Source organism: Rhincodon typus, chromosome 5 (assembly GCF_021869965.1).
Source record: "Rhincodon typus isolate 14 chromosome 5, sRhiTyp1.1, whole genome shotgun sequence".
Taxonomy (NCBI): Eukaryota; Metazoa; Chordata; class Chondrichthyes; order Orectolobiformes; family Rhincodontidae; genus Rhincodon; species Rhincodon typus.
Window position 1 is genome coordinate 105,741,413 of NC_063336.1, and position 13,680 is coordinate 105,755,092.

Below are 13,680 nucleotides of genomic sequence, written 5' to 3' on the forward strand. Positions count from 1 at the left end.
TGCCAGAGGGGGTGGTGGAAGCAGACACAATAGCAGCGTTCAAGAAACACCTGGATGAACACATGAATAGGAAGGGAAAAGAGGGATACGGATCCTGTAAATGAAGACAGTTTTAGTATGGAAGGGCAAAATGTGTCGGTGCAGGCTTGGAGGGCCGAAGGGCCTGTTCCTGTGCTGTATTGTTCCTTGTTGTTTGATGCGATTGCACATGAGGATATCTGCTTTAAATTTCTGGTATGCTTGGATTGTGCTTTGCGAGTTGGTGTCTTTGCAAATACAGATAACTGCCTAGCTCCTGAAGAACGCATTCTTTTTGTGCGCTGGATTTTCTGTCAACATTGAGTCGGGACTAGCATTTCTCATTCAAAATTATGTTCACTTGGGTAACCTGGAGTGAAGTATCAGTGGTTGAAGTATTGCCTTGAATATTACATTCAGTGAAAAAGCGAAGTGAACTTGTCTGAAGCTTAATGATATCATAAAAAGTAAGATTTTCCTGAGCCTCTCCTACTGTGTGTATTAAACAGAAGCAGCAAACCTCCAATCTCCCAGATCTGTGTGGTTCCGGGATTGCCTTTATTTCCTGTTTGGACAATTTGGAACTCTCAAGAGCAGCCTGCAATTGGCATGCTTCTCTGTCCCAGGGCGAGGGGGATGGTATGTTCTGGCTGATTGAAGTGGAAACTTTCAGGGGTGGACCAAAATTAAGAGTGGCAACCTCTTCTTGTCACTGATGATTCAGGGCTAGCTCACATTGCACTCACCATTTCTGCCTGCTCCTGTTGGTTTTCCCAATATGAATAGATCGCAGGAACATCACTTTCCCTTCTTTTGGCACAGATCCTTATGACCTTATGGGCACATGTATTAATTATTCCTTCTCTAATAAGATTAAAGTGTAGTTCTCAGTGCCTTCTGATACAAATGGCATTTAATGAAAATTTACCCCATTATTAATGGTTTGTTTTTAAGGATTCAACCAGTGTATAAAATAGTGTTCAATTAGATGGTGAAAATTTTGGGAGCTAGGATGGAATTCAATGCCTTTGTAGTATTGATGGGCTTCTACCTAACACAGCTTGTAAACGACCGGGAACTGAGGAGGAGGAGGAGGATGATGGGTCAGAGTCCAGTAGCCCTCTCATTCCATATCAGATGAAGCCTCCCCCTGAGGGGTGTTGTACTACTGATGGTAAGTAGAGAAAGCTTTCATTTAAAGGATGCTGATGTTTATTGGAAGTTGATTTTATCAAGAGTGACTGGCCTCAAATATAAAATATTTATGTACAACTAAACTAAGCTCTATCAATTCTCTTGGCTAGGAAGTTCTGAAATATTTGTGAACAAGGTGGAATCTGAGCTGTTACAAGGGCTGAGTGAACATTTATGCCATAGGTGGGGGGCAGTGCTGGTGGAGAAAAGATGTTGATAATTCAGGTTAAGTGATTGAAATGTGAGAATGGCAAAACAATGGTGTTTCTTACTACCAGAGGTGAAAGAGAAGAGGGGAGCGATGACATGGTGACAGAGAATGTAACAAGTAACACTAAAAGAAAGGGAAGAAATGAGAGGATGTAACAAGTGAAGCTGAAAGAAAGGGAAGAAATGAGAGGATGTAACAAGTGAAGCTGAAAGAAAGGGAAGAAATGAGAGGATGTAACAAGTGAAGCTGGAAGAAAGGGAAGAAATAAGGGGATGTAACCAGTAAAGCTAAAAGAAAGGGGAGAAATGGTTCACAACTTGAAGGTGTTGAACTCAATATTTAGTCCAGAAGGCTGTAAAGTGCCTAATCTGAAGGTGAGATGTTGTTCCTCCAGTTTGTGCTGTGATTCACTGGAACACTGCAGCATGCCGAAGACAGATATATGGGCATGTGGGCAGGCCGCTGTGTTAAAATGACTGGTTACGGGAAGGTCAGGGTCCTGCTTGCGTACTGATCGGAGGTGTTCTGCGAAGCAGTCACCCAGTCTGTGTTTGGCTTCTCCAATGCAGATTGGGCCAGATTGGGTGCAGTGAATACAATACACCAGATTGGAGGAGGTACCAGGTGAAATGCTGCTTCACCTGGAAAGACTGTTTAGGCCCTTGGATGGTGAGCAGGAAGGAGGTGAAGGAGCAGGTGTTACACCTTCTGCGGTTACGTGGGAAGACGGGGTGGTGTTGGTGGTCGATGAATGGACAAGGGTGTCCAGGAGGGAACAATCCCTGCGAATTGCAGACAGGGGGAGTGAGGGGAAGATGTGTTTGGCGGTGGTGTTCTGTTAGAATTGTCTGAAATGGCAGAGAATGATCCTTTGAATGCGGATGCTGGTGGGATGCAAAGTGAGGACAAAAAGAGCCTGACCGCACTGTTGTGAGTGATGGGAAGGGGCAAGGATGGAAGCACGGGTAATAGGTCGGGTGTGGTTAAGGGCCCTGTCAACCACAGTGGGTCGGAAACTATGGTCATGGAAGAAGGAAGCCATATCAGCAGCGCTGTTTTGGAAGGTGGCATCATTCGAACAGATGAGATGTAGGTGAAGGAACTGGGAGAATGGGATGGAATCCTTAGAGGACATGGGCTGTGAAGAGCTGTAGTGAAGGTAGCTATGGGAGTCAGAGGGTTTGTAGTGGATGGCAGTGGACGGTTTATTCCCCAAAATGGAGACAGAGGTCAAGGAAGGAAGTGTCAGAAATGGACGATGTGAAAGTTATAGAGGGGTGGAAATTAGAGGCAAAATGAACAAATTTTCAAGGTCCTGGTGGGAGCATGAGGCAGCACCAAAACAGTCTTTGATGTACTGAGAACGTAGTTGTGGGAGGGGCCGATGTAGGACTGGAACGAGCAGTGTTTCACATACCCCATAAAGGGGCAGGCAAAACTGGGACCCATGCGGGTGCCCATAGTCACTCCTTTGAGTTGGCAGAAGTGAGATGAATTAAAGGGGAAATTGTTCAGAGAGGATGAAATTGCTGTCTAACAAGAAGGGAGCTGTGACAGAGTCTGAGTTTTGTTTGTTTTAGTTTTTAGATTTTACCGCTTTTGCTATGAATTATTTAACCTCGATAATCTAAAATCAGGGCCTGAATTCCAACAGTTTTTGTGCATTTTTTTTCTTAAATATATTTTTATACAATGGAACTGAGCTACCTTTTTGTCTTTATCTCTATTGATAAAACAAATGCCTTCCAAGTTGCAGCATGCATTTATTGTATAATGAACATTTCCACTTCATAACCTTTCAGCCAAAATCCAAAATTTATTCCTGTTTGTTATCTGGAAAACAAAAGAGTAATGGCATTAGTTATGTTATCTATGCTGTCATTTCCAGTTAAAATAATACTTAATAATGTTAATATTAATAAAAATAATGTGAATCTCATTTGCTAAAATGGCTAACAGTATAACAGAATTGCCTGTGTAAAAATAAACCACAAGCAACAATAAATATTAAACATTTTTTTAGAATAAGGCATTTCAAGTCACCATCAATTATCTTTTTCTCTTTGCTTTATATATTGCATCCATCTGCAGAGAATGGGGAGGCCAGCTCCTCAGTACACGACTGGGAGGCATATGAAACTGATCCAGTAGACACTTACCATTGGCTATTCCCTTTCTTCCCTGCAGAAAAGTACTGAACTTTTCCTTGATTTTATTTACTTTTCACCACATTAGTAAAAACAAGTTCAGCATCTCCATTATTTTCTCTGTACAGTGTTGACTATAAGGTCACCTGACCTTATTGAAAGTGCTGATTGGCTGAAAGCAGATATTTTCCTCGGTGACCACTTCTCAGTACCTTGTGGTATTTTACAACCCTATCAGCATGTGGTACTGGCTGAGGGTTGTTTGTGGTAGTTCACTGGCACCAATGCTCCATGGTTTTTGTTTTGACTTGCATCTATCTCGTGATTAATGGCAGAGGATATATCACTGTAGAACATCTACAGAAGATACACTGCTCTTAGATAATGAGATGGTTTATTGAGTGATAGCAATATGTAAAACTACATTTGGTCAGGTATCATTATTAGGACCTTAAGGACCTAAGGAGTAGAAATCCCTGCCTTCACCAACAGACTGTATGACATCTAGAGAATGGGTGGAGCCAGTATAACACAGATATTAAACTCTTCAGTGACATTATCTTACACAACAAAAAGCTAGTCTTGATACTGTTTCTAATATTCAAATTGAGGCCGACAGTTCCAAAGAGTGATCAGGATGCACTAAACCTGCATAATCATGTCAAATCTTACTATAATTTTTCAGTGTCAAACTCTACATTATCACTAGATGAAATATCATTACAACAACACCTGGCTGTACTGGAAATAAATAATACATTCACAGTGCAGAAAAGGGCTTGGACAAAATTAAAAATGATAAACTCTAATTAAAAACTAAATGTTACTTTTACATTGGTAGTAAGATATAAATCAATACTGAATATAAGACCAGACGTGGGGCGGCACAGTGGTTCAGTGGTTAGCACTGCTGCCTCACAGCACCAGGGACCCAAGTCCGATTCTAGCCTCCGGCAACTGTCTGTGTGGAGTTTGCACATTCTCCCCGTATCTGCGTGGGTTCCTTCTCGGTGCTCCAGTTTTCCCCCACAGTCCAAAGATGTGCAGGTTCGTTGGGGAATTTAGCATGGCCAATCCATAGTGTCCAGGGGTGTGTAGATTGGGTGGATAGCCATAGGAAGTGCAGGGTTACAGGGATAGGGTAGGGGGACAGGTCTGGGTGGAATGGTCTTTGGAAGGGTTGTGTGCACTCAATGGGCTGAATGGCCTGCTTCCACACTGTAGGGATTCTATGTGTTTCTACCCTTTCTGTAATCGCACATAACCTATTTGTTCTGTCTATAGGTTTGCATTTATGCTGATTATCAAAAGGTTAACTTTAACTTTCAAACAGGCGTCAATCTTTGAAATTGCTATCACACACTGAATGGACCAGATCACATGAAAAGTTTAACCGTAGAACCCAGTTAATTTATAGATGTTAAAATTCAGGAATTTAAAGTTCCGCTACTTTCAGGTAATTTTTTCTTTAAAGCCTGGGAGAGAAAGTGGACTTGCTTTTTACTGATAGGAACAATTTGTTTTTAGGTTTCTGTCAGGCGGGAAAGGACTTGCGGCTCATTTCGATGTCAAATGAGCAGATCGAGGTGCCATCAGGATTCCTACTCATCGGTGCCAAGTCTCCCAATCTTCCTGAACACCTTCTAGTCTGTGCTGTGGATAAGCGATTTTTACCAGATGATAATGGCCGAAATGCTCTATTGGGTAAGGTTATTCTATGTCCTGAGAGGGAAAAGTTTTTTTAACCCTTTGATCCCTTAAGGAACAAATTAAACTTTGTCTAAGTGTTTATTCATGCATGCATGGGACGTGTGCCCATCTAAGATGGCACATAACTCCTTGATTTGCTACAAAATAATGCATTTACACTATTTTTACAGGTAAAATTTCCAATAAAAAGATTACACACATTTGCACACTATCTAATAGTATTCATTCTCCACCACATTCCAAGTTATTTGATTTGATTTACTTATTGTCTCGTGTATCTAAGTACAGTGCAAAGCTTTGTTTACGAGCAGTACAGGCAGATCATAGTAAGCAAGGACATACAAATCTTAGGGTGAAAGAAAAACTTAGAGGCATACAGGTTATATCACACAGAGCATGCATTAGGTAAGATCAATATTAGCAAGATCAGCATTATTTGAAGTTAGAGAGTCCATTTATCAGTCGAATAATCGCCGGGAAGAAGCAGTTTCTGAACCTGCTGGTGCATTTGTTCAAGCTTCTGTATCTTCTGCTAAATGGAAATGGTTGTAGGAGAGCATTACTGGGGTAGGATGGGTCTTTCATGATGTTGGCAGCCTTTCCACAGCAACAAGCCATGTAAATAGAGTCCATGGATGGAAGGTTGGCTTCTGTAGTGGCCTGGGCTATGCACACCAGCTTCTGTAGTTTCTTACAGTCCTGGGCAGAGCAGTTGCCATACCAGGCCGTTATGCACCCGGACAGTATGCTTTCAATGGTGCATCTGTAAAAGTTGGTGAGGGACCTTGTGGATGAGCCAACTTTCCTGAGCTGCCTGAGTAAGAAGAGGTGTTGTTGCACCAAATTGACCATTGCATTTATGTGGGAAGTCCAGAACTGGTTATCGATTATCGACACTCCTGGGAACTTGATGCTGTCCATTCTCTCAATGTCAGCTCCGTTGATATAGATGGGCGCATGTTCTCCTTTCTTTCGGAAGTCAATGATCAATTAGTACACAATAATATATTGTTGAATCATATTCAAATCTGGACACATGAAAATATTATCCATTAAATCATTACATGTTCATATCTGCTGACTATAATTTGTGATCAAAACTCTTTACTGCCCTTTCACCCTTTTTCAATGCTAATAACCCTTTCATATTCTTCCTGGGAATGATAAATGTGAAGAGCTTTTGGCTCATGAGAGCCATGTTGGGTCTTCAAACTGCCCAGCAAGGTGTGGAGGGTCAGGAGGCCACCCATCCCCATCCCAAATTGTGACCTTCCCCCCGGCATTCTCTGCCTTGCTGGGATCTGTCAGCCTTACCTCAGTTAGACCCCAAACTCGTATCGCAGACCGAGCTTCACCTGTGAACACTGCCCTCAGAGGGATGCTGTTGTAGTGCTATCAGCAGCTTCCTTTCCCAGTGGAATGAAGGAGCCACTGGCCAATTAGCTGATTGGCAGCTCGCTGAGGTTGGAATTCTTTTGGGAAGGCAGCAAAAATCCTGACTCAAGCAAGTCAAAAAGGCTCATTGTGTTTTCGAAAGGGACCTTTAATAGGCACGAAGGCCATAATTTATGTTTCATTGGGACCTAATGCCTTTGGGTTCCATATATTTACCAATTGGACCAACTCTCTGTAGATGGTCGGATGGCCTGTGCACAATCTAACGCTTAAACTTGCAATGTACGATGCCTGAAAAACAAGCACAGTTTTTACACTACTATGTTACAACATGATTTCTTCTCAAACAATAAATGCCTTTAGAATACGAGCTTATAAGTAATGTGCACATATCTCCTAGATGTCAGTGCTGACTGCACTTTGTTCATAACACTTACAGTGGCTTGGTCATACAGAGCATGAATCTTGCTGAAAAAAGACACATTACTGAAGCCAGCAGGCCAAGCAGCATCATAGCAGCAGGAAGGCTGACGTTTCAGGCCTAGACCCATCATCAGAAAATGAAGGGTCCAGGCCCGAAACGTCAGCCTTCCTGCTGCTATGATGCTGCTTGGCCTGCTGTGTTCATCCAGCTCTATCCCTTGTTATCTCAGATTCTCCAGCATCTGCAGTTCCTACTATCTCTCACATTACTGAAGCCTTTCATTTTACACTCATCAGGAGAAATAAAAGAATTTCAAACAATCAGCAATGTGTAGCACAGCACGAAATGGTGCAGATTGGTCGGCAAGTTGACTTTGGCTAACGCATTGTCTTGGAGAAAGCAGCAGGGAGACAATAGTTTTTCCGAGCTTCCATGTGATTCAAAATGATGCAAAACTTGAATATACCCCTTTGCAGAAAGCACATCTCACTGTTTGAATGTATGACGTTTCCAGCAAGCATAAGTGAGCCAGGTTAATGCCCAACCGTTTATCTTAATGTGATTGTTCATGTAGCTATGTACGCACCCAGGATTGTTCAACAAGTGCAAGTTCAGATCAAAAGATTAAGGGAGCTTAAACACAAACACCAAGTAAGATTCCTCTCTCTTGAACTAATTTGAACTTCATTATGCTAGAACCCAGCAGTGTTTCCAAATTGAATTCATTATTGTTGCAAATTTCCACTAATTGAGGAAGCTCTGAAATATTAAGCTTTTTTTGAGCCACTAATACACATATTTTAACAGCCTCTGTTTAAGATTGCTCAGGAGTTGTCTACTTGTACACAACTGTAGCTGGGAAATATTTCGGTAATGATTTTCATTTGTTAAAATCAGATTACTTGCATTGAGTTGACTGGATGGAAAGGGCCAGAACTCCTCTGCAGGCCTGCCAGCTTCTGTAGCAACCCAGAAAAAAGACAAAGAGCTAATGTTTCAGGTCAATGACCTTTCATTGGAACCGGGACTGGTCACGTACACTACCTCTATTTCTCTCTCCTCGGACACTGACAGACCTGCTGAGAATTTGCAGATATTTGTGGAGTCCAAAACTAGAGGGCAGAGATTTAAGGTGAGAAGGGAAAAATTTAAAAGGGACCTAAGGGCCAACTTTTTCATGCAGAGAGTGGTGCGTGTATGGAATGACCTGCCAGAGGAAGTGGTGGAGACTGGTACAATTACAACATTTAAAAGGCGTCTGGATGGAAATATGAATAGGAAGAGCTTAGATAGATATGGGCCAAATGCTGGAAAATGGGACTAGATTAATTCAGGATATCTGGTCAGCACGAACGAGTTGGGCTGAAGGATCTGATTCTGTGCTGTACGTCTCTATGACTGTATGACTCTTTTATTCAGATTTCTATCACATGAATTAGTATTAATTTATGTGATTGATTCAAAATGCCTTGAATAGATTAACCCTGTCCAATTACATTGATGTAAAGCAACTCCTATCTGTTCTGACATTGGTGGCTATGCCTTCAGATGGTAGAGCCCTAGGTTCCAAAATATCCTCTAGTACTACTCCAACACACTTTCTTCCAACAAAAGACTGACTGAAAGCTACCTCTGGCCAAGCTTTTGGTCATCTGTACTAATAGCTTCTCCTGTGGCTTGGTGCCATATGTTGTTTGAAAAAGTTTCTGTCAGGCATCTTGCAATGTTTTATTATGTTAAAGGGGCTGTATGATTTTTTTTATTCATCCATGGGATGAGGGCATTGCTGGCTAGGCCAGCATTTATCTCTCATCCCTAATTGCCCAGAGGGCAGTTCAGAGTCAACCACATTGCTGAGGGTCTGGAGTCACATGTAGTCCAGACCAAATAAGGATGGCACTTTCTTTCCCGAAAGGACATTAGTGAGCCAGATGGGTTTTTCCCGACAATCAATTCAAGGTCACCATTAGGATCGTCTTTAAAAAATTTTTTTATTATTGAATTCAAATTCCACAGTCTGCTATGGTGGGATTTGAATCAAGCTCCCCAGAAATTACCTGGGTCTCTGGATTGACAGCCCAGCGATAATACCACTAGGCTATCGCCATAATATATACATTATTATTGTAGCTGTTATGTCAGTAACATGCAAATAGGTTTTACCAGGAAGAATAATTTTAGGGTTTGCTGATAACATGAAAGTGGAATGTTTGTTAATGTGGACAACTGTTTGAAAAAACTCAAGAGCACACAAGTTAGCAGATTGGGCAGACAGGGAGCCAATGCCCAGTATTGTACTTTGTGAGGAAAATCAAAGAAATGATTGCCAACTGGCTTTGTTAGGCATGGCTAAACAGACGAAAGCAGCAATTCAAATAAATACCGTCTAGGAGATGTGATATGGTCTCACAAATGACAATAGTGATTTAGCTTTTATGGCATGATGCACAGAAAAGAGATCAAGAGGTTTTGCATTCATATAAGTCTTTATACAATCGCCTGACACCTCAGAGGACTTTGCAGGCTAAAGAGTAAATGTTGTCAGTACAGTAATGTTGGAAACCACTGTGGCTAATTTATGTTCTGAAGAAGAGTCATTTGGATTTGCGATGTTAACTCTGTTTCTCTGTCCGCAAATGTTGCCAGACCTGCTGAATTTCTCCTGCACTTTCTGTTTTTATTTCTGATCTCCAACATCTGCAATACTTTGCTCTTATAAACTGATTTTTTTCAAGGCCTGGACTTGACACTGAAAGCTTGACACAGTACTACCAGTTGAGCCACAGAAATGTAAAAAGTTTACACATATCATAGGTTAGAATACTCTCTAAAGTGTTAGACATCCGATTAGTGAGTGGAAAATAATGTAGAATGGTTACAGCACAGAAAGGAGGCCATTCGCCCCCTCATCTGAAGCAGCAATTCACCTAGTCCCACTGCCCTGCCTTCTCCTCATAACTCTGCACATTCTTTTCTGATTATAATCTAATTATCTCTTGAATTCATTGACTGACCCTGCCTCCACCACAGTCCCAGGCAGATTTCAATCACTTGCTGCATAAGGAAGATTTTTCTCAATTCATCTTTGCTTCTTTGGCAAATTTCTGAAATGTCTTCTTCCTGGTTCTCAATCCTTTCAGCAATGGCAATATTTTCGCCCTGCCTACTGTGCCCATGTCCCTCATGATTGCGAATACCTTGATCAAATCTCGTTACAACCTTTTGTCCGAAGAGAGCAGACCTAGTATTTCCAATTTATTATGTAACTGAAGTTTCTCCTCCTTTTCTAACTTCTTCACATTCTTTCTAAAGAATGCCCAAAATACTCCAGGCGAGGCTGAACCAGTTCTCTCAGCAGCTTTATACATAGCCTCCTTCTGTTTTTTACTCCATGCCTGTATTGATCAAACCCAACAAACTGTATGTTCTGAGGAAAGGTCACTCGATCCGAAACGTTAACTCTTGATTTCTCTCCACAGAAGCTGCCAGACCTGTGGAGCTTTTCTGGCAACTTCTGTTTTTTGATACTGTATGTTTTATTATCTGCTCACGACTTGCACTGCCACCTACAATAGCTCCTACACATGAAAATCTCTCTCCTCTTGCACCTGCTAACATTATGTTCTTTATTTTGTATTGTCTCTCCACTTTCTTCCAACCAAAATGAATGACTTCCTAAAACATGTTTCGTGTGGGTCTGCCATAATTCCTGAGAGAGAAGAAACTACAGAATAATTTTAATCCCCCCAAATGTATGGAGTTGGATTGGATGAGAATAAAGTTTTTGAAAAAAATCTCAAACTGGCACTCAACCACCTGCTTCTGCAGATGGGGCTCGTCTGCTTCTGGGAGAAAACCATATCTCCCTCCCCACTTTTAAATGTTTTCTGAGATACCTCAGATGTTTTGAAAGCTAGAGGAAGGTGAGACCGGCTGAATGGAATATGTAAATGTATTTCTCATACTGTTTGTGTGCCAACAAGAGAAGAAGAGTCCCCTACCCTCTCTCTGCCACCAACCAAGTCTCATTAACATCTGTCGGAGCACCCACGGACCTTCCCCACAATGTGCCCGCCGCCATTGACCATGTGGCCACTGTCGGAGCACCCACAGACCTTCCCCACAATGTGCCCACCGCCATTGACCATGTGGCCACTGTCGGAGCACCCACGGATGACGTCACATCCTCCGCCGCCGGGTACACCACTTCCGGGACAGCGAACGCCATCGACACCGCTGCTGATGCCACCGCCTCCATTTCTGAGGCCAACGCCATAGACACTGAGGATGCACCTACCGTCACCGCTGCTGCCGTCGCCTACCCCGCTCCGCTCACCGCCGACGCCGACGCAACTCCGCCCACCACCGCCGCCTACCCCACTCCGCCCACCGCCGACACCGACATAACTCCGCCCACCACCGACATAACTCCGCCCACCGCCGACGCAACACCGCCGATGCCGACGCAACTCCACCCACCACCGCCGATGCAACTCCGCCCACAGCCGACACCGCACGGCCCACCGCCGACGTCGCTCCGCCCACCGCCTCCACAGCCAGCAGCTCCAGAGGAGACAGTAGCACCCAGCCCTGCCGAGTCTTCACCATCCCCCCAGACCTCCCCCTTACTGAGGATGAATGGACAGTCCTCAGTAAAGGGCTCACCTTTGTCCCCCTCCACCCAAACATCAACGAATACCGCTCACGTTTGGACATTGAGCAGTTTTTCCGCCGCCTTCGCGCTTACTTCTTTAACTGTGAGCCTAACCCTCCCTCGACTGACCCCCTTCTCCCACCTCCAACACATCCCCTCCTCCTGGACACCACCCCAAGGCCTCCTACCCTCCCTCGACCTCTTCATCTCCAACTGCCGTCGAGACACCGATCACCTCAACCTCTCCACCCCTCTCACCCACTCCAACCTCTCCCCCGCAGAACATGCAGCCCTCCGCTCCAATCCCAACCTCACCATAAAACCCACGGACAAGGGTGGCGCAGTTGTAGCATAGCACACTGACCTCTACATCGCCGAGGCCAGGCCCCAACTCTCCGACACCTCCTCCTACCGCCCCCTTGATCATGACCCCACCCCCGACCACCAAACCATCATCTCCCAAACCATCCACAACCTCATCACCTCAGGTGACCTTCCACCCACAGCCTCCGACCTCATCGTTCCCCAACCCTGCACCGCCCGCTTCTATCTCCTTCCCAAAATCCACAAACCTGACTACCCTGGTTGACGCATTGTCTCCGCCTGCTCCTGCCCCACCGAACTTATCTCCACCTATCTTGGCTTCATTTTCTCCCCCTTGGTCCAGGAAATCCCTACCTACATCCGTGACACCACCCGTGCCCCCCGCCTCCTCCAGAACTTCCAATTCCCCGGTCCCCAACACCTCATCTTTACCATGGACGTCCAGTCCCTATACACCTGCATTCCCCATACAGATGGCCTAAAGGCCCTTCGCTTCTTCCTGTCCCGCAGGCCCGACCAGTCCCCCTCCACTGACACCCTCATCTGCTTAGCCGAACTCGTCCTCACCCTCAACAACTTCTCTTTCAACTCCTCCCACTTCCTACAGACAAAGGGGGTGGCCATGGGTACCCACATGGGCCCAAGCTATGCCTGCCTCTTTGTAGGTTACATGGAACAATCCCTCTTCCGTACCTACACTGGCCCTAAACCCCACCTCTTCCTCCGTTACATTGATGACTGTATCGGTGCTGCCTTGTGCTCCCACGAGGAGCTCGAACAGTTCATCCACTTCACCAACACCTTCCACCCCAACCTTAAGTTCACCTGGACCATCTCTGATTCCTCTCTCTCCTTCCTGGACCTGTCTGTTTCCATCTCTGGCAACCACCTGGAAACCGATATCCATTTCAAGCCCACCGACTCCCACAGCTACCTAGAATACACCTCCTCCCACCCACCTTCCTGCAAAAATGCCATCCCCATTTCCCAATTCCTTCACCTCTGCCGCATCTGCTCCCAGGATGAGGCATTCCACTCCTGTACATCTCAGATGTCCTCATTTTTCAAGGACCGCAACATCCCCCCCTCAGTGGTTGAGAACACCCTCGACTGTGTCTCCCGCATTTCCCACAACTCATCCCTCACACCCCGTCCCCGCAATAACAACCAAAACAGAATCCCCCTCGTCCTCACGTACCACCCCACCAACCTCCGGATCCAATGCATCATCCTCTGACACTTCCGCCATCTGCAATCCGACCCCACCACCAAAGACATTTTTCCCTCCCCACCCTTATCTGCTTTCCGGAGGGACCACTATCTCCGGGACTCCCTTGTCCGCTCCACACTCCCCTCCAGCCCCACCACCCCCGGCACTTTTCCCTGCAACCACAGGAAGTGCTACACCTGCCCCTACACCTCCCCCTCCCCCTCACCCCCCATCACAGGCTCCAAGAAGACTTTCCACATCAAGCAGATGTTCACCTGCACATCTGCTAATGTGGTATACTGCTTCCGCTGTTCCCGTTGTGGCCTCCTGTACATCGGGGAAACCAAGCGGAGGCTTGGGGACCGCTTTGCAGAACACCTATGCTCGGTTCGC

General features: G+C 44.9%; 1 protein-coding gene across 1 annotated transcript in view; it reads left to right on the forward strand.

The window, feature by feature from the left end:
- greb1 (growth regulating estrogen receptor binding 1) overlaps window positions 1–13,680 on the forward strand; it is a 186,083-nt gene that overhangs the window by 49,516 nt on the left and 122,887 nt on the right. The window contains exons 4-5 of the mRNA XM_048597113.1: window positions 1,079–1,192; window positions 5,098–5,274. Coding sequence (XP_048453070.1) covers window positions 1,079–1,192; window positions 5,098–5,274 — 291 coding nt within the window. The remainder of the gene's footprint in view (window positions 1–1,078; window positions 1,193–5,097; window positions 5,275–13,680) is intronic.